Source organism: Aythya ferina (genome assembly GCF_964211825.1).
Source record: "Aythya ferina genome assembly, chromosome: 1".
NCBI classification, from domain to species: Eukaryota; Metazoa; Chordata; class Aves; order Anseriformes; family Anatidae; genus Aythya; species Aythya ferina.
Window position 1 is genome coordinate 61,482,624 of NC_140296.1, and position 20,676 is coordinate 61,503,299.

The 20,676-nt window shown below is 49.2% G+C and overlaps 1 protein-coding gene across 3 annotated transcripts in view; it reads right to left on the reverse strand.

The window, feature by feature from the left end:
* ARHGEF7 (Rho guanine nucleotide exchange factor 7) overlaps positions 1-20,224 on the reverse strand; it is a 110,085-nt gene extending 89,861 nt beyond the window's left edge. The window contains exons 1-2 of one of the 3 annotated variants that reach the window (XM_084536336.1): positions 19,818-20,224; positions 7,895-7,981 (exon numbers count right to left, since the gene is read on the reverse strand). In XM_084536336.1, coding sequence (XP_084392462.1) covers positions 7,895-7,981; positions 19,818-19,982 — 252 coding nt within the window. In that variant the 5' untranslated portion in view covers positions 19,983-20,224. Of the gene's footprint in view, positions 1-7,894; positions 7,982-8,092; positions 8,153-19,817 lie in introns of those variants that run through there. The other 2 variants (XM_084536337.1, XM_084536338.1) reach the window with 2 other exon arrangements.
* Between the last annotated feature and the right edge of the window lie 452 nt (positions 20,225-20,676).

Below are 20,676 nucleotides of genomic sequence, written 5' to 3' on the forward strand. Positions count from 1 at the left end.
AAGCCAGAAAATTAAGGGATTTTTCTCGGGTAGTGGTTCCCCCCTCGACTTCAGCGACAGCTTACGGGGAAAGAAGGCTCAGCAAGATGTTTCACCTGCTGGATATAAGTCTTCATCTTTAGCCCAGCCCGTCAGGAAACACAGCTCACTCTGAAAACACCTGGCCCTGTTTTCCAGATGCAAAGTCTGTCAGTGAGGAGAAAAAACCTTAGGAAACTATCTAGAGCACCCCAAAAAAGGATTTTCCCCCTTCTTTTTTAATCCACCAGTACTCAGAGTCTGTATTAATGCTTGGCCCACAAGATGGCACTGACAGAAAGAAGTCTCTCTCTCTTCTCCCCTCTCCCAGAGCAGGCTGCAGCACCAGCCCTGGGTGGATTCAGAGAAGAGACTGCCACCTGCTGAAACACCCCATCGCCCTCCCACAAACCTGGCCTTCCCTCTGGACCTGCTGTCGGGACACCACTTGCTCCATCCAAGAGGACTGAGGCAGCATGGCTGAAGACACCTCATTTTCAGTAACAGCAGTCTGAGGTTACCACCACTATTGGTAAATTCTCTGCTATCGAGAATTTTTCAGTATTTCCTGGAAGATGCAAAGACCTGGAAAAAGCTGGCAACATAAAAAAAAGGCACATTTCCCACACTGGGCAGGCTCACTGTTCCAGCTCTCAGTAGCACTGACATCTGATGAAACATCTCCATCCAGGTAGCTGCAGCAGAACAGAGAGTTCAAGCTGGGACACGCAGGAGTTAGAGAGTTATCCTGGTGTTCAGCTGAACTCGGTAAGATCAGATTAATTCCCCCCAAGGAAACGCAAAAATCACCATATTCTAACTAGGTCTTTTCCTTTAAATTAGAGGAAGTGAGCAAGGTGCTTTTCTCCTCTCAGCAAGACAATAATGCAAAAATCAGGCTTGCAAAGCCTCGTCTCCAGAGCAGACTGCACAGCACCTTTCCCACACATACCAAGAGATCTGCATGCAAGCAGAAGTCAGGAGTAGTTGCTAAGCTGAAAGCGTTTAAGAAATCACAGCAAATCACAGACCATCTAAATTAGATATTGCATCATATCCACACAGCATCAACCTAGAACACCTCCTAAGTCAGAAATAAGAATCAAAAGAGGATTCTGCTGAAATCAGTAAACAAAAGCTAAAGCCACGGCCTGTTTCTGTGGACTCTCTTCTGGATAGTTCTCACCTCAGGTCGTCTTCAAAGCCCCTGTTCTGCCAGAGCTGTTCTTCAGTCTAGGGGAGGCTGAGGGGAGGCCTCATGGCGGCCTGCAGCTCCCTCACGAGGGGAGCGGAGGGGCAGGCGCTGAGCTCTGCTCTCTGGGGACAGCGACAGGACCCGAGGGAACGGCATGGAGCTGGGACAGGGGAGGGTCAGGCTGGGGGTTGGGGAAAGGGTCTGCACCCAGAGGGTGCTCGGGCACCGAGACAGGCTGCCAAGGACAGTGGTCACGGCACCGAGCCTGCCGGAGTTCAAGAAGCCTTTGGACAACGCTCTCAGACACGTGGTCTGATTTTTGGGTGGTCTTGTGTGGAGCCAGAGTTGGACTCGATGGTCCTTGTAGGTCCCTTGCAACTCAGGAGATTCTGTGTGTCACACACAGGCCTGGGAAATTCAGCTGACACCTAACAACAAGGTAACTGCATTCAGCACACCCAGCTGTGGTTGTACAACCTCAGCTTTACCTCCATTTCTGCTTACAGGTCACCCGTCAGTTACATTTCTTACAAGTCCTCAAAAATACGTGAAGAAGGTGGCAAGGCCTCTGGAGCACAACTTCACAAGTCACCTGTAAAAGCCACGACAGCAACCAGCACGACCACAGCCATTCCCTGGAAAGGGGCACGGAAAGAATAAGAGGCAGCGAGGCTCTGACCCGTGCACAGAGCTGCCCCCCGGAGCACGCTTCACAGCCCGGCACTCACCTCGCAGCAGCTGCTCAGGGCCAGGCAGAGAAGTTCAGAAAGCGAGCAGAACCCTTCCCCGCCGAGCTTCCCAGCAGAGAGCTGGAGGGCAGGGGAGGCGAAGGAAAGCAGACAGCCCGAACCCCTCTGACAAGGCAGGAGAAGAGCACGAGGCAGCAAGCAACCTTTGCGTTCTCTTTTCTTTCTCCGCAGGGTCTCTGAAGCTCTGCCCAAAGCCTCCTCCCCTCCAGCTCTCTGGTTTCCCTGGATTTCCTAGCTCCCACACTTCCCCTCACATGATCAGCTCCTCTTCTACCAAAAAAGCACGGCCACCCTTTAGTGAAAGCCGTGGGCTATATTTGAGCGTACGACTGCAGTGCTGAGATCTGCTGCGTTCTGTATTAACAGCACAACACACTTTTTTTTTTTTCCTTTTAATTGCAGGACGAGGCTTTATTCAGACCTCAGGACTAAAACCAGCCCCACAAACGAAGCGGTTGCACTGAGGACTCTCCCAAAGCACAGGGCAATTCACCCGGGCAGTGGCACAGCGTGCCCTTAGCAGATATATCCCAGGCGAGAGGCAGAGCAGAGAGGAGCAGCACATCTCTGCAGCTCTCCCTGTGTGCACTGAAGCATCCTGGAGCGGGTCTGCCCTGCCACACACCCCTCACGTGTGTCCCACGCAGTGAGGGCAGACGCATCGATGTCTGCGGCAGGCTCACATTCGTGCTCCAGGGGTTGTGTCAGCATGCAACACACAATAATTTGCAGGTATACAAACATTTAAGGTCTAGCTCAAAACTTCTGAACAGATTTTTACTCAAGGAACATTCAATACAGACCCTAAGTAGCCAAAAAAAATGCTAGTACATTCCCCAACCATTTTTGTGACAGTACTCCGTAGGGAGGCACACACCTGTCATTCACTTTTGTAATTTTTGTGAGAGCTTGGGTTTTTTTTCCCCCACTTTTCAAAATGTCGATGTTTAAATCGGTATCAGGTGCTTCTGAACATGTACTTCAAAGAAAATCATTCCTCCTATTTAATAAAAACCACTGAAATCAGTGGTTTGCCAGCCATAGTACAACATAACACTGAGTGCTGCAACAGCTCAGGCAGAACCCCAAAAAAAATTCCCCTGGGAAGAGCAGGAAGGTTAAAGGGAGCAGGGTGAGAACCTGAAATGCTGTCAGGCACACTCACGTGTGAGGCTGTGTCTTACACACTGAAGCTGTGCCAGCTTCTGCCACTACCAATCCTCCCTGCCCCACACCGTGTGGCTCTGCCTCTGCGTCACCTCACCACGCACAGAGCCATGCAAACAGCACACAGATTTGGTTTGACCTTAAAAAAAAGCATTCTTAATAAAAAAATAAATAATAATAACTTTCCCACCATGTCATTGTAGGACACCTCTAACAAAGTAATATTCAAAGCCTTCTCCTCAATGGGAACACAAAGAATTGGTGAACTTGTGAATCACCACTCCAGGCGTCCTCTTTGTGCACAAGAATCCTTCGGATCACACAGGAGCCACTCTGTAAAAATGTGTGTAAACAGCCACGTAACAGCACCCTCCTGTCTTCAAAAGGATCCAAGATGTGCTAACAGAACGCCAGTAACACAAGTCAGGCTGTACTTGACTTATTTATGATGAGCAAAACAGACTAAGAAAATCAAGAAGGAACTGCATGAAACAGTCATTTGCAGAACTGTAATACCAGTACAGGAGGAAGAGGACAGAAATCAGGAAGGGGGGAAGGCAGTGGACACATCTTGAACAAAAGATGTGTAAATTCTTTGTATAATCCCTCTGTTACCAAAAATCTAGCCAAGATCTCAGTCTCCAAATAAAAGCTTTCCAGTGTTTAACTGGAAGTAAATAGCAGTAACTTTAAAACATCAAAATGCTGGAAAATATTTATGACAAAGCAGCAGAAAGGCGTTCAGCTAAGACATCTGGTAGCACACCTCCCATGCTAGAAAGACCTTCTTTCTACTGGAATAAAACCAAGGAGCAGAGCTAAAGAAAATATTTCTCTGACAAGGCAAGATGAGAGTCTGAACAAGTGCCGGAAGGGTAGGTGTGTGATTGAATTTCTATAATATCATTGTAATACTGGCCTGAAGCTCTTCCGCACGAGAACCCTCGCCGCTCCTGATTCACTGGCAGACGTCAGCTAAGCCCATTCATGTTAGCAGCTTAGTTCAACCTAAATCTTTGTTCAATCTGCACCTTGTATAAATGGATCTCCAAACGCCAACGTGCACAGTACCTTCCCACAGCCACACAGGACTGCAGCTGTAACAAGCTACAGAAATGCACAAGGCTCGGGGAGAAAAGTAACATCGCCTAACAGATGAGCTGCCATGGCTGGGTGGGAAGAGAAAGACAGGCAAACCTGCTCCCAAACGATCACCTGGTCTAGCAGAACATTGGCAGCCCTCACAAACTTCTCCCCAGGGCCACAGCTGCGTTTCGGGCACATTTGTATATCTTGATAGAATTCATAACCCTTGAGACTTCATTTCCCACATTTGCATGTGGTGTTCTGAACCTTAAGGGTAAATCCTTCGAGATTTACAAGAGACCAGGCTTGCTTTGTTTCTCCTTTAATAGATTTACTAGAGGAATAAAATCCCGATTTTGGCCTTGCTGTCTCTGTAATAAAGTGACCAACCTGAATGACAGAGGCACAGGTATGGAGAAGACTCTCAGCTCCTTGGCTCACCTATCTTTCTCCATGAGCCAGTTGCCATCTTTCCCATCAGCATAACAAATACAAAATATTTTGGAGCTCACGCCACACTTGCAGTTAAGCAGGCAATAATCATTTTCCTTCCATGAAAGCCAGCAGAAACATGTTGCAAGATGGGACTCCGGAAATTTGAGGAAGTAGGACTTGGTGGTGTTCACAGGATACATCAGCTATTCGCTCCTTTAAACAAGGGACAGCAATGCGCAGCTTTGTTCTTCTATTAACCCACGTTTAACTGTTCCCCAAACAAACCTCTCTGCTGCTGAACTAGACAAAGATTTCTCTAATGGCCTGTTTTTGGCCCCACAAGCTGTTAAGCAGCTCTGATCAAAGAAAGAGGAAAGTACATCTATCCAGGAAGCTGAGGCTCCTTTGAAAAAGGAACAAACCCAGAGTAATGACACAGGTACAAGACAATCATTACAGAGAGACATATTAGGGCTCCGACAGGAACAAATGCTCTGTGACCGTCACCTTGTCATTTCTGTCTCCAGCCAGACTTCTGTGGAAGATGCTGCGTGTCTGCAGCGAGTCCCACACCAATTACATGGATCTACTGATATTCCTCCAGAGCAGAGTCCACCACGCACAACCATCATGCTGCAAGCCTTTTCCCCGAACCCATTTAGCCAAGCAGGCCTTTCTTCCTTTAAAGGCAACATAGCTAAGTGTTTTTTTCACCCAAAGATAAAACTGTGTGGGAAAACGACCCTTAAAACAGGGCTGGGAAGAGCAGCATATAGCTACTGTACCTCCTGGAGGAAGCCACGCAGTAAGTTGTGAACTTGCAACGCGGGCAGCTGCTCCACAGTCTGTTCCCTCGACGTAGACATTTGTCGTATGCAACCGAGCTTCGAAGCTTTAAACTGCTCCACACTCCAATTATTCTAAGCAAACATTAACAGTTTCCAGAAGGGGGAAAAAAAAAAAAAGCAATATGGAGTTCCATATTCAGGCCCTAACTGAGATCTCAGGAACATTTTTTCACGAACAGGTCTCATTTTTTAATCCGTACATGAGAAATCTTTATTTTAAAGAAGTATTAAAAGACAATACTTGCAGAACAATCTTCTGAATATTTATTGAAACTATTTCTGCTTTACGAACACAAATTTCAACTTACAAAGGATTACTGCAAGCTCCGGATTAAGCATTCATTTTACTCTGGAACACTTAAACATCAAGTACTGCAGGGGCAAAAAAGGAGCCATTGGTTCCCTTTGAGGAACAGGGGTCCTCATTAGCATCTGAGCTATCCTTTCTGGATATGCAATTTAACTGCTCAGACTTACTGAGCAGAGGAAGAAGATGGTAACTTTCAGACATCTGAACGTTCCCAGGCCAAGAACATTTCTCACCTCTGTTCCTTATCTTTATGGTAGGAAGGCAGCTGCCATCACATCCTCCATAAATCGACATCACAGAGAAAAACATTAAAAAAAAAAAAAACAACTACTGCAGCGCTGCTCTCCATCAACCATGGCCCTTCATCAAGTTCCATAAACGTGCCATAACAGAGGCTCCAAAGCCAGAGCCACACAGACTAAGAAGCAAGGAGCTCTGGCACAGCTTTGTCAAACTACAGTTCTACTACACCCTTGACTACTTCAGACCTAAGAACTGGAAGTGCTTGTGCAAGGCTGACCCTTGGCTAAGCAAACCAGTGCTGTCTTTGTACCATACTCGAAAAATCCTACAGAAAATCACCCAACCTGGCCACATATAACTCAACACCAGTCTCAAGTAGAGCCATGCAAAGCTCCACAAGGAACACGTAGGAAAATCACATTCACAAGGTCGCATTTCCCAGCACCATTCCAGAGCTCCCTCTGACACCTGCACTGTTCACATGTCTCTTCTGTTTCAATGATCACAACCACTGGTTTATCAATCATTTATACTCACCATTAAATCTTCAGTGGTGAATCTGCCCTCTGAGATAATATGCCCCTGAAAAAAAAATCCCTCTTGCTGTTTCCAGAGATGCTCTTCACTCAATGCAAAAACCAAAGGCAACCTTCAAAGCGAGCAACCAGCCTCTTCTAAAGCCTGACCACCAGCAAGGCAGCGTTACAGACACTGCACAGAGAAGCTATGGCACCTCCCCAGTTCCCACAGCGAGTGAGGCAGAGATCCACGAGGGCTGACTCACACCTTGTTAAAGGAGGCAGGAAAAAGAGCCCAGGCTCAGCGGTCCTGCCAGATACCCACTTGTTGAGTCCAGGCTGCCATTCCTCTCATCTTTGGCCACAGCAAGGGGGCTGGAGAAATTAATGAGAAAACAACAGGGAACAGCCAACCTGGGAGCACAACCAGAGTTCGTAAGGCTCGCACAGAAGGCTCCATACGCCCAGGCATTTGTGCCCCTTCCTGCCAGCCTCTCACCTCTCCTGGTAGCTTGGGAACGATTCCTGCTCCGACACGCTGAGCTGGAAGGCAGAAGAAAGGAGTTTCCGGCAATCTGGCTGAGAAGCCCCTGAGGCCACGTCAACAATTTGGTTATGCCCAAGAAATATTCAGGTTCCGAGAGGAAGACCAGAATTATCTTTATTTTTTTAAATCTTTTTTCTTCACCTTCTCAGCACAAGAGCTGACAAAAGCTCACCGCAGCTACAAAAGACCAAGCTGCAACGCTGCCTGCTCCCAGCCTGGTACCACTGAAATGACTCCAAGCTTGGTGAGAGACCTGCCTGAGGGGATGAGTGAAGAGAGAGATGGATATCCGTGGTGGTTTTCTCCCACCTTTGGCTCTCACGTTTGCAATACTGCATTTATTTCTGAAGGGAGACTCCATGTGTCTCCCTCACCGCCTCACTCTGCCTCACACACGTCCACTACTTGAACCTTAGATCGGCTCCCACACGTGAAAGCTCAAAATATGACTTAGCACAGGTGTTAAAAAATAAAAATTTAAAAAAAACAGCAGCTGTGAGGCAAACCAGAAGGCTTAAGACAACACAAAGCTGGCTCCTGGGGAGCCAACCCTGGGGGGTTTTTATTTGCCTCACATTTTATTTGCCCTCTCGATTTTAGAAGATATTTTTATTTTTTTAGGGGGCATCAAGCCTTATTTCACAGGGAACGGGATAAAATTAAAATAAAAAAGGCATGTTTCAGATCTTCCCCCGTGCCAGCAGCCGTTCCCCCCCCCCCCCGGGGCGCCTCCATCTTGTGGCGGGGCGGCCCCGTCCCCCCGTCCCCCCGCACTCACCTCCAGGCGGAGGGCGGCAGCGCAGCCCCGCAGGAACTCGCGGATGTTGCTCAGGCACTCGGCCTCCGTGCGCGGCTCCGGGAACACCTGCAAGGCAAGAGGCGGCCGTGCTCAGCGAGGGGTCCTCCCCTCCATCCCTTTTACTATCCTTTTTTTTTCTTTTTTTTTTTTTTTAATCCCCCCCGGCTCGCCCCTCACCTCCCCTCCCCTCCGCGGGCGGCGGCGGCGGCGGCTGGGCAGGGCTCGACCCGGGAAGTAAACAGGGAGCGCAGGAAATGGCGGGCGGGGCAGGAGCCCGCCCCCACACGGGGCGGGATGAAGGGAAGGGAAAGGGAAGGGAAAGGGGGAGGCTGTGGGCACGCTCGCTGCTTGTTAAAATTAGGGATTAAAAACCCAGCCCGCGGCCGGTTGGCTTCACCCGGCGTGGCTCCGGAGGTGCTGTGAGGAAACGCCGCGTCCCAGCCCACTGAAGGCGCCTGAGGAAGGGGAGAGCCCTGAGGGGACTCAGCCGGGAGGTGTCCCCTGCAAGGTGCCCACAGGAGCCAGATACACGCTGCACACACTCATCGCCACTCAAATGCTGTGTGTGTAAGCATCGTCTCACCCCCACAAAAAATAAATAAATCACCATTGAGTTCTTACGAAGCACTTTACCACAGAAAGCGCTGCTCAAACCATGAGGTAACCAGACTCAGAGCCCTGGACGCGAAGCTCTGCTTGAGCAGCAAAGCCAAGAGCAAAAGTGCACTGGAAGACATTGGAGGCAAAGGTGGCTCTGCCAGCCATCGCATCCTTTGCCTACACAGCACAGAATCAGAATCACAGAATCACAGAATTTCTACGTTGGAAGAGACCTCAAGATCATCGAGTCCAACCTCTGACCTAACGCTAGCAGTCCCCACTAAACCATATCCCTAAGCTCTACATCTAAACATCTTTTAAAGACTTCCAGGGATGGTGACTCCACCACTTCCCTGGGCAGCCTGTTCCAGTGTCTAACAACCCTTTCAGTAAAGAAGTTCTTCCTAACATCCAACCTAAAACTCCCCTGGCGCAACTTTAGCCCATTCCCCCTCGTCCTGTCACCAGGCATGTGGGAGAACAGGCCAACCCCCACCTCGCTACAGCCTCCTTTAAGGTATCTGTAAAGAGCAATAAGGTCGCTGGAAAGGAAGTTTTGTTACACGCACACCCGTGTCAAGGCAACACAAACTCACACATAATCCGTCGTCTCCAGATGATGGGCATCCAGAGTGCCTGAAACTTAGCACAAGGCTGCCTCCAAATACTGCATCAAGCCAGAAACAAGGTAGGGCCTTCCTGCAGAGCTAGTAGAGCATCACAGATATTTCTGACCCTGTGGTACCACAAGCATTGACAACACAACAGCATGACAGGCTGAACCTGGAACAAAGGTATGTAAAACACAAGTTGCTCTCACTTTCTAAACACAAAATTCAGATTAATTTCAAATGAATGCCTCTATTTCATCATACAAGGAATTGCTATCAATATCAACTGAATTACAGAATCACAGAATTGTCTGTGTTGGAAGAGACCGCAAGATCATTGAGTCCAACCTCTGACCTAACACTAACAAGTCCTCCACTAAACCATATCACTAAGTTCAACATCTAAACGTCTTTTAAAGACCTCCAGGGATGGTGACTCCACCACTTCCCTGGGCAGCCCATTCCAATGCCTCACAACCCTCTCAGTAAAGAAGTTCTTCCTAATATCCAACCTAAAACACCCTTGATGCAACTTTAGCCCGTTCCCCCTCATCCTGTCACCAGGCACAGGAAGAAGTCTCCTTTTCTCAAGCAAGCACACACACACACCAAGCTCCTCCAATTGTTTGGTACTATGATATACTGCTGTGGGTTAGGAATAACCATAACCCTTTCATTATAAAAAACGTAAAGGGAGTGCCAAAGAAGTCTGACGTGAGTACAACAGCCTAAATGGGAATCACAGTAAGTTTGGGAAAGATACAAACAGAAACAGAACCCCCTCGGAAATATGATGAGCTTCATCCCCCTTGCATTGTTTTTGCCAGTTTTGTGTTTATTGTCTGCTACATGTTTTGATTGCTCCAATTAATTTACTTCTTAATTTTCTTAGGCAATCTCACGCTTAGCTAATGATCCCAACACCCGCTGTTAGAAATGTTTCTGGAGAATTCTGTCAGTAACTCCTGGCTTATGCTTCTGGCATGCTCCTGCCTCATATTGCTGTCTAACATGGGACACACAATAATTACAGAGTTGCAATCTGTAACTTTTTTCTTATACTGATTGCAAAATATCTGGTTTTGATCTCCCTTTACAGGTCATACTGCCTCATCCCTTTTTTAGCACCCACTATTTCTTGGTTGCTTCTACTTCATCAAAGCCTCTTCATCCTTAAGCTTAAAATTACTCATGATCTCCAAGCAAGAATAACCTCTAACAAGAAATCACTTGAAATCTAGATTTCTCTTAAAAGAAACAAGCTTCTTGCTTCATAATGTAGTCAGGTGTCTCAACTTAACACTCCTTATTCCCAAAGTGCTGAATAAGTTAAGCACCAAATTCAGTAATGGCGAGAAACCCAGATATGTGAATGACTACCTCAGAAGAGACTGCACATACCTCATAGAAGATTTCACAGTACCAGGGAATAGGTCAAAAAAAAAAAAAAAAAAAAAAAAAAGGATTAGGAAGGACACCTGATTTAGAGGGCAAAAACTTCTGATTAAAGAAACAATAAGAAAAAAAAAAAAAAAAAGCCAAACATGCCAGATATGTCTGTGAAATCTCAGTCCAACCAGAACTCAAATGCATGTTTGCAGTTAAAAATCATCTTCCCTCAAAAAGAATAGAATAAGTTATGGTAAATCTTTTTAAAATAATTTGTTTTCTCTGTCAAAACAAGGGAGGGTAATGGACTTGAGCAGTACGGGGGGGTGACACAAGCAGGCTACATCTTCTCAGCTCCGTGGGTACAGTGGCATTTTTATCCAACGGGAGACAGAAGCATATGGGTAAAGAATCTAAAAATATCGCAGCATTTGTATCCTGCTGGAAATGTGAAGTGTTAATGATCCCACAAAAAGAAGCAAATCCATTAGGTTATTTAAATGGGAAACCTCAATGTGACTCCAGCAATCTTCTACCAAGAAGCACGATGACCCGAGCGGCACACGCAGAACCTCTGAGCGAATCTCCAAGTTCAATTCTGTGGGCCAAGTCAGTGTTAAAATTACACCTGTGGTAGCAGACACTTGATCCCGTTACAGGCAGCGACACAGGTAGCATTTATAGCCCACGGACTATTCACAACGCAGCATAAATGCAAGCAGAGCACAGGCAGGCAAGGATTAGTTTGCCCGAAAGAAACCAAACACGTTCAGAAAGCCAGGATAAATAAACCAAAACCAAAGAGGGTCATACTCCAACATTACTTAGCTTAACAGAAAGCCGATTGCATGTACGTAAAGGCAATGAAAAGAAGCGGTTGCATGCTTTCCTCGCCGGTGTTTGCTTCCTCCTCTTGCTGTCACAGCCCAGCGCTGTCAGTTCATTAGCAGGGGCTGTCATCTTGTTACAAGCCTATACCACCCGCAGTACAAAGAAGCCTCAGTGTCCAACTGGAACCTCTACGTGCTAGAGTAACACAAATAAAAAAGAATAACTGTAATTAGAAAAGACAGGACTTCCAGAGGGACCTGACAGATTCTTAATTAGGGACCGGGGCTCCACAGAGGAATCCAGCGCGATGAGCGGAGGTAATGCACAGAGCGGCAGTAACAGCCTCAACCACTTCGTGGTTCAGGGACAGGTTCTGATTAAGCCTTCATCCCTCGGGGAATAGTTCCAGAAATGATGGGTAGTTCAACAAGGACACGCATGCGAGGCACCACAGCTGTCAAGAAGTGGACTACATTGTTCTCCATCTTCTCTGGAGGGTAAAAAATGTATGATACAAATAGATGGTGCCCAGCTAGAATTACCTCTGTTTTGATTCAGTTTAACTCTGTAATTTTAATCAACAAATGCATAAAGAAGGGCAAAGCAGAGACAGGAATTACTGGGAAAAGGAACGACAGGGGCTGTCTCAGGAAAAATGAAAAAGGCTACCTGTTGGACAACGAAAGTATGCCAAGAAAATAAGCAAGGAATGTATAACTATAAATGAGTTTAAAACGCAAAAATATATCCCTTCAATTGCAAAGAGTAAAATCTATAAATTAATAGCTGCTGATGTCTTCTACTTCTGCGTATGGAAAACTGGCTGTGCACTCGCATTCATCTGATGAGCAAAATGGGCCAACGTAAGAGAGGTCTTTCAAACAAACTGGAGTGAAGGCAGTAGGAAGAGACTGATTCTTGGAACTGCTGTGTAGGAAGCTTGCTGTCATTCAGTCATTTATCTAGCACAGCATACAATATGTACAACACAGTTTGGTACGAAGGGAGACCGTCCCAGTGAGAAGAAAGCAGAACCAGCAGCAAACAGAAGGGGTACCTGCCAACTAGCAGGTGTGTCCAGCAGACACTTGAAAGTGTTCTGTGCCAGGAGCGTGGCTTCCTGAGTCCAGAGTTCAAAGACTCAGCCTCCAAGCAGGCACGCTAGGGGAAAAATTCCTGTAAAGAGGCAGTCCTGCACTTCAAAGAGCATTGCAGAAGAATGAAATCATAAGGGGACGTGTTATGGACGAGGGCGCTGTCCTCTGTCACTACGTGCCGATCATTTTTCCTGTTCATTCTGCCCGTGGTCTTTTTTGCACCTTATCCGCCCAAGACACTGACCATAAGGGCCCATCCCTTGGGGCAGAGACACCAACAGCTTTCGGGTTCCTGCTCTGTCCCTCCTTCCCACAGCACCCATCCGCATCAGTCGGATCCGGCAGGGACAGTAAAGAAAGGAGCACAGAGCCACGGTGACAGCAGAAGGTGCAGCTGCACTTTATGGGTCGCATCACTCACGCCTGTGGCTGAGGAGCATCCTGCACTCGAGCCAAGACTGCAGGTCTTGCTGGTGAGGTGGCACTAGCAGGACCCTGCAGTTAAACCAAAAACACAGAGCGGGATTCTTAGAAAGACACATTCTGGGCTGTAGGCACCTTGATGGAGCACCAGACCTCACAATGAGTTTGTTTCTGCTGTACAGTGGCTCTTTAGTACTGATTTTTCCGAATCTATAAAACTTGCTGCCCACAAAGTTTTAATAATCAGCAGCACAGCAGCTGCTGTGTGCTACACACCTGCGCTCTGGCACGAGGAAACCCATGCTCTGAAAACCCAGCAGCAGACACAGTGTACAAAGTGAGAGCTGGATCCAATAGAAGACTCTCACAAGCCACATACTCCAGCAACCAGATTTTTAAATTCGCAGTGCTCACTCAGAAAACTTATCCACAGACCCAAGAAGGGAAGGTAGGTGCCTTAAAATACAACCTAAATGGCTTGTATGCTGAGAAGGACACCCAGACTGAAGTAAACCAAGAATCAAGCCACCTTTCAACCCAGCAATTCTAGTCCCATGTTTAGCCCCACTTTTTTGCCTTGCAACCTTATCCCACTGATCAGGAGCCTACCACCCTTCCTTGACCATCCCGTGGGCCATACCAGCTCACCAGCCACAGCTCCCTGCTCCCTCGATTTCCACCCGGTTAGAGCAGCTGTAGCAGGAGCACTTTGGTTGTCTGAAGACTTCTCTATCTCCAAGTTCTTCTTCTGCACATGTTCAAAAATGCCCCTTTGTTGGAAACAGCCCTCAAAACACCAAGTTCAGCTAATGCTGGCAAGTCTGGGAAGGAAATTTACAGCCCTCTTAAAATGCCAACCACTTCTGTGGCAGCCTTGATAAACTGGTTCTCTGAGTCTTACACAACACCAAGAGCCACTTTTCTCTTTAAACTGCCTTGTGGAAATGATACCGTGAGACTGATACAGCTGTTTGAGATCATCCCTTCAGATCTGCACCTGTATTAAACAACGCTCAGGAAAACAGTATGTTCTTTGCAGTGGAAGTACTGGATTTTTGTTACCTTCCTTGGACCCTGGTCAAATTCCCATCAAAGCCTATAAACTTCCATGGGACAGGTATTTGATCACTCCCTAAGATACAAACACAGTAAGTTAAGGGTGTCGTGGTGTTCCAGATGCTACAGCTTTGTTTTCAGAAGTTTCCATTATATTTTTAGATTTCACACACACAAAAAAAAAAGGCAAACAAACAAACAAATAAAAAAAAAACTGTAAGACAGCACAGAGAATGCCAAGCCTGTAAAACTTAGCAAATACAAGACTGAGAGTTGCATTTGCAACTGCAATTACAATCCACCTGCGGGCCCACCTTGCGAACTAGATCAGGCTGAGTCTGCTGACACGCATGCATGTGAGAATGCATAAATGCATAAAGCATCACACATCGGCACGCATGAGGTCTGGTTACAACTGCACAAGTAATATTTCCACCGTTTCCAAATACTCCTAGTCCTACATCCCCCCCGCCACCATTTTTTTTTCTTATTTTCTTGTCTATTTAAAGAAAAAGGTGGCAGCAGCTAGCAGGCAGCTGTCGCAGCCCCCTGTGACTTTACCAGCCCGGGGCTGCTGGGCTCCAGGAGCGACCCAGGACGATGCGGAGCATTCCCTGGAGCTGGAGTGGGCGAAGCACCGTGACGTGCTGCTCCAGCTGCCAGCAGCGTTGGGGCAGCAGCCGACGAAACCCAGCTGAAGGGGTAATTTGGGAGCTCTGTCAGCAGCGGAGGCCGGTAAGCAGGGGTGCTGCACCCCCTCCCACGGCCCCCTGCAGTGCCCCCGGTGCGGCAGGCAGCGCCGCTGTTCGGATGCAGCGTGCGCTCGGGCTGCAGGAGTCCAATCGCTCAGGGTTTGTTTACACTGGAAGAGCTCTGCTGCTAGCGGTGCTGGCATCGCTCCTCCGTGTGGATGTAACATATGCCAGAGAGGGAATTCCTCTGCCAGTCTAACCGTACCGCTTCCCCCAGTGACATCGACGCAGCCAACTAAAGCACCGCTCTGTCAGCACAGCTGCATCGGCTGGGGGCGTAGGACTTGACGGCTTTTTTCCCCCCTCTGCCTGTGTGAAAATACTCCACGGGCCTACAAAAACCCTACAGCGGAGACCCTGCCCCGGGCAAGCTGCCAGCATTTTCCTATGGTGCTTGCTGCAGAGCTGGAAAATGGAGACCCGAATGCTCCCGGACCCGAACAGCGTTTAGTGGGCCAAGAGGGGACTCTACCCACACGGTCTGCAGGGAGGAACAGAGCTAGGGGAATTTTAAATAAATGTATACTTATATCTATAAAATGTGTAAACTTCACTGTAAGGCCAGACGTGCAGTTTTTTCCAAGGTTTTTCCAAGTTACAGTCGTAGACATCGTCACCTGAACGATGCTCTGCACTCTGCCCCCTAGCACGCTGTATTAACCACAGGGAGAGCACTGACAGCACCCCAAAGCTCCTCCTTTTCCCCACAGAGATGTGGTGCTCGGAGGACGGTCTGGGTACCCAAGGGCTACAGTATCACCTCTTCTGTTGTCTGTATTACATGCAGACCTAGAAAGAACACATCTAGGGGCTGTAAAAAGGATGTTAAGGAGGGTGAGATCGGCAAAACTACACTCTCTCTGTATTTTTCTCACAAAAATGATTTCCTCACAAATACTTTCACAAATTTCCCCCTCTTCTCTGGGTCTGGCATTCCCTTATTTAACTCAGCCTAGATCCTTCGGCTGTAAGAAGGTCTGATATTTGAAGGAGAAAGGGACACCAAATGCAGACACAGGTCCTCTGCTTCCTCAGCATACCGTGTTTCTCTGGACAACATCACAGCCACCACAGTTACACAGCCAGTGAATAAATGCAAAAAGCAGCAGCGCCCTCCATCAGCGACCCTCCTGTACTCTTGTGCTCACAAGGCAGCAGGAGCAACATGGTGACTGACAGCATGGTCAATGACAACTCCGTAATAAGACCAAACGATCCCACGAGGAAGCTCACAGTAGCACTTAAGAGAATGAGCCCTATTTAGGAAAAAGGTGTTTTAATGCTCTCACCTGGGCTAACCTTCCCCAAGAGCCGGGCTCGCCCTCGTGGCTCCTCCGCCCCGCAGCAGCACCACCTGCCCGCACAGCGGCCACACGGCGGCCTGCCCGCAGGCGCAGCTGCCCGGCGGGGATTATTCTTGCCAGAAGCACAAATAATCTCCTCGGGAGGCTCTGCCTGAGGACTGTTGCCCGGGGGAGAGAGCATATGCACGTTGAAATGCAGATTTAGCTTCTCGTCTCCCTGGTCTAGCCCTAGGTTGACCTGCTGCGGCAGCACCGTCCCTGTGGTTTCAGTGAGGGCAGGCTTTTGGCCCGCGCCCTCTGCTGAGGCACCTGGCTGCAAAAGCACTGCTGGTTATTAATGGTCCTCCTAAGCACCTTCCCTTGCTTTGCAATGCCTGAAACACCACGGTCAGGTCCGTCCTCCTCGCCAGGACAGAAATACTCGGCCCCGAGATGTCCATGTGAAACCAGAGCCCAGTGAGGCCTGCCTTCACCTGCTGCTTGCACCTGTCCTAAGGCTGACAAGATGGCCACCACAGCCTGGGCCCTCCTCCTGGGGCCTCATGTAGAGCAATCCTTTCGCCTTGGGAGCCATTCCTTCTTAAATTAAAACCCAGAATGCTTTTTTCCACCAAAGACCTCAATTGCTAAGTCAAACCTCCCACCAATCCTGTCACGGTGCCAACAGATAACCAAACACCGACACCAGGCTCCCCACATGCCACGGATATCAGCCCCTGGACGCAGTGCTCGATGCCGGGCTGACCCCAAGAGCCAGACTCCTTCCCCTGAGGCATCTTCCCTGTTTTCTTCTTCAGGCGAATGGAGCTGTCCTCAAAGACACGCTTATCAGTCGAACAACCGGCCGAAAAAAATGAAAGTACAAACGAAACTTAATGGAGCGCGAAGTCTAATATGACAAGGAAAATTCCCGCCCCAGTTCTAATCTCTATTTACAATGTCAAAAGTGGGTCAAACGGGTCTGCAGTGGAGGGATTGGTTTGGAGAATGATCTCTGCAATGAAAAGCGTCCACGCAGCGAGCAGTATCACGCCGTGATACCTCCATGGCGATCCTCTCCCTGGCCCTCTGAGCCACTCAATTTTACAGCGCGGGGGCGAGAAGCTGTAACTTGAAACCCTGGCTTCATTCAAACATGATCTTAGTGTGACTCCTCAAGGACTTACAAGAGCTGAGACACCGCTGGATTTGGGCACTGGGTGCTGGGTTCGGTAACTGCTCTCCCTTTTCTCTCTTTCCCTTACCCTGTCCCCCAGGCACAGGTTGCTCAGCAGTACCATCACACCGCCCAACCCAGCCCTTCTGCTTTACCTCAGCACATCCTCCCTTGAAACGCAAAGGAATCGCAGGGATGTCCAACAGCAGCCCCAAAGTGAGAGACACAATTCACAATAACATCACTTTCCAACGTGTTTTCATTCACAGATCCTGGAATCAGCTCAATTTAATATCTGTCTTCTGCTCTTCTCCAGAACAGATGACTGTCATGTAAGCAAACGTAGCCAAAGCTTCCTGACAAGAAGTTATTCTGTGCAAAGACGGCGCACATCTACAAAGCAGTCCAAAGGAAGAGCACGCTACCCAGCCTTCAAACCCACCAATTTGTTTTTATCGACTGAAGAAAAATCTGTTCTTTGACCTTCAAGTGCTTTATTCCTTTTATGGTCAAACAACCTTTTATTTATTAAAATTCTTCTGCTAATTACTCGCAGGGTACCCAGAGGCTTTAAAAGCACAAAATGCCAAAAAATGTACTATTACATTCCTACACATATCGAATCCTCTTTCTAAACAATTTTGGAAAGAAAGAAATGAACTTAAAGCATTTTCTAGAAAACATCTTCAAGAAACTGATAAACATTCCTGCTTATTTTTAATTTGTATATTTTTTTAAGGTTCTTTTTGGTTTTCGTTGCTACTTTGTATTTACAGGAAAGGGAGCTCTGTCAGTCTTCAAAGTGCCTGCTGATGTCAGGTATTTATAGAAAGTTCCGATCTTAAATGAGTTTGAGAGCTGAATCAGCCTACATCTGTGGGCCAAACTGTGTATTGTTTAAACCTCAAAAAAAGCCCAATTTGAAGTGTCAGCTTTCACGACAAATAGCTAATAAAAGGGCTCATATTTAAAATGCTCTCAGGATAAAAATAATGCATAAATAACAGCAGTAGCAAAAAAAGGCATGGAAAAAAATAGCTGAATTCAGGGAAGGATGCAAATTTTATGTCTTATTAGCAATGCAGAAGAAAAAGAAAAAAAAGAAAAAGTATTATGGAAATATCTCAGTTATACCTCCTTCAGACTTACACTACTTTCTCACTGCCAGCCTGTGTGGTATACACTCTGAAGCTACAGAGAAAATATTCACACAGTTGGATTGGAAAATGAGTTCATGAGTCCTTCAGATGCATCTGTGAGCTAGAAAGTACAGTGGGAAAGACCCACAAAAATAAGTTGGGACCCCCTCACAAAACAGGTAAGCAAAGAAATAGCCCTTCAAAAAAAGAAGAAAAAGGGGCAGAAAAAGTGATTTCCCCCCAGACTAAACTAAAGCCAGAGGAGAAAGGGACCTCAGACCAGCATGGGACTTCGGGCAGCTATGCGCCCCATGCCCTGTCTGGCGGAGAAGCAGCAGCCTTCCTCCCATGGCAGCTCTTCCTCCTCGACTCTCCCAGCAGTCCCAGCCTGCCCACCACCACCTGCTGCCAGACCCCGTGTCTCCACACCACCAGGTCCACACCGACGTGCACAGGACAGATCCCAGCACCCCACAGACAGCTCCTGGTGCACCCCGCTGGGCACAGGGCAGGCTGCAGGCAGCTGTGCCCCTCTGCAAAGCCTCCCCTGGACTTGGGGTCGGGAAGGGACCCCAACACCTGAGGTGTTGGCTGCTCTGAAGTGAAAACAAGAGAGAGCCTCTCGTTCACATCAGCAGAGCCACTCCTGGCAATACCGTACAGAGAAAAGCACGTGAAGTTGGGAAACACTCTTCCAGCACTTCTTTCTGTCATGCTCGTGTTTATTTTCGAGCCTGCCGTAGAGCCTGTTCCTCATGACAAGCTCAGGGCACCGTCCCACCAGGCTGGCCGACACCTCCAGAAGGGGAAGGAGCTTCCCCAAAGCCTCTCCCTACCTCACAGCTCAGCACCCAAAGCCTTGGAGCAGGCGCGCAGCGTTTTCACCTCCAACATGCAGGTGGCAACTGGAGGGGAAAGGTGGTGGCAGCCATCCCGGGCAGCTCTGCCCGTCACCCGTGGTGGCTCCCATGTTGCTCATGGAGGAGGTCTCATCCCTCTAATCATCTTGGTGGCGTTCCTGGCTGGTTTCCGCGTCCCCACTTTGCTCACGGGAACGGGAATGACCCCACTGAGCCCAGGGGACGCCAGTCCTGGACCTCAGTGCCATGGCACAACACAAAGCAGCGACAACTCCCCGTGCGTGGCACACCGAGCCCGGCGCCCTACCAAACTCCGAGTGGTGGCTCCCAAACTTGGTGGCTCAGCGGGAAGCCCCAAAAACCAAAAAAGTTGAACCCCCCCTCCCTCCACCAACATGGGGAGTGCCCTTCGCTCATCCCCAGGGGGAAACTTTCCCCAGTAGGGTACCGCAGCCCACCGAAAATAATAATAAAAAAAGCAACAAGAACACCTCAAACCAGGGGGTCGTTATTACGACTGGGAACGGCGGGGGTGTGTGGGGAGGGCGGGGAGGGGTTGGGGGGCTCCCCGAGCAGCCGGGTGCCCCCACGGGGGAGCTCGGCACCCCGGGGGCGGTGTCGGAGGCCGCACAAAGGCGGTGCAGCCCCCCCCGCCCGGCCCCGCCATGCCGGGCAGCCGCTTACTTTGTCGATGGAGCCCGGCAGCAGGCGCTCGAGGAGGCGGCAGAGCACCACGCCGTCCTTCAGGGAGGACTGCAGGAAAGCCTCGGGGTCGGCCACCGTCTTCTTGGGCGACTCCAGCACGCCCAGGGCGATCAGCCACGTAACGGTCTGCTCGGCCGAAGTCATGGCCGCGGAGGCGATGAGGAGGAGGAGGAGGAGGATGAGGAGGAGGATGATGATGATGATGGGGAGAGGGGGGGGTGATTTTTAGGGGGAGGGGGGGGGCTTCAAGCGGATGCCCCCGCCTCCCCCATGTGAATGCAGATGACGACGCCCCGCCGTCACACCGCCACCCCGTGTCAGACGCCCTCACACACACACACACTCACACCCTCACACACTCACACCCTCTCACACACACCCTCACACACTCACTCACACACACACACACACACACACACACACACACATGCAGCCGCAGAGCCGCCTCCTCCCCGCCCCCTGACATCACGGGGCTTGCGCGCCCGCGGAGGCTCCGCCAGGGCCGGGCGGAGGCTGCCCCCCGCCGGCCGCCCCGGGCTCGGGGGGAGCCCGGCAGCCCCCCCAGGGAGGTTTTTGGGTGAAAAAGGGAGGCTCTGAGGCTGGCACAGGCTGCCCAGAGAGGCTGTGGGTGCCCCATCCCTGGAGGTGCTCAAGGCCAGGCTGGGTGATGCCTTGAGCAACCTGCTCCGGTGGGCAGCATCCCAGCCCGGGGGGGCTGGAACTGGGTCGGCTTTAAGGTCCCTTGCAGCCCAAATGGCTCCATAATACCCCAGCTGTGATCAGATCTTCTGCCAAGGGGCAGTGGTGCCTTTGGACCCATGACGAGATAAGCCAACTC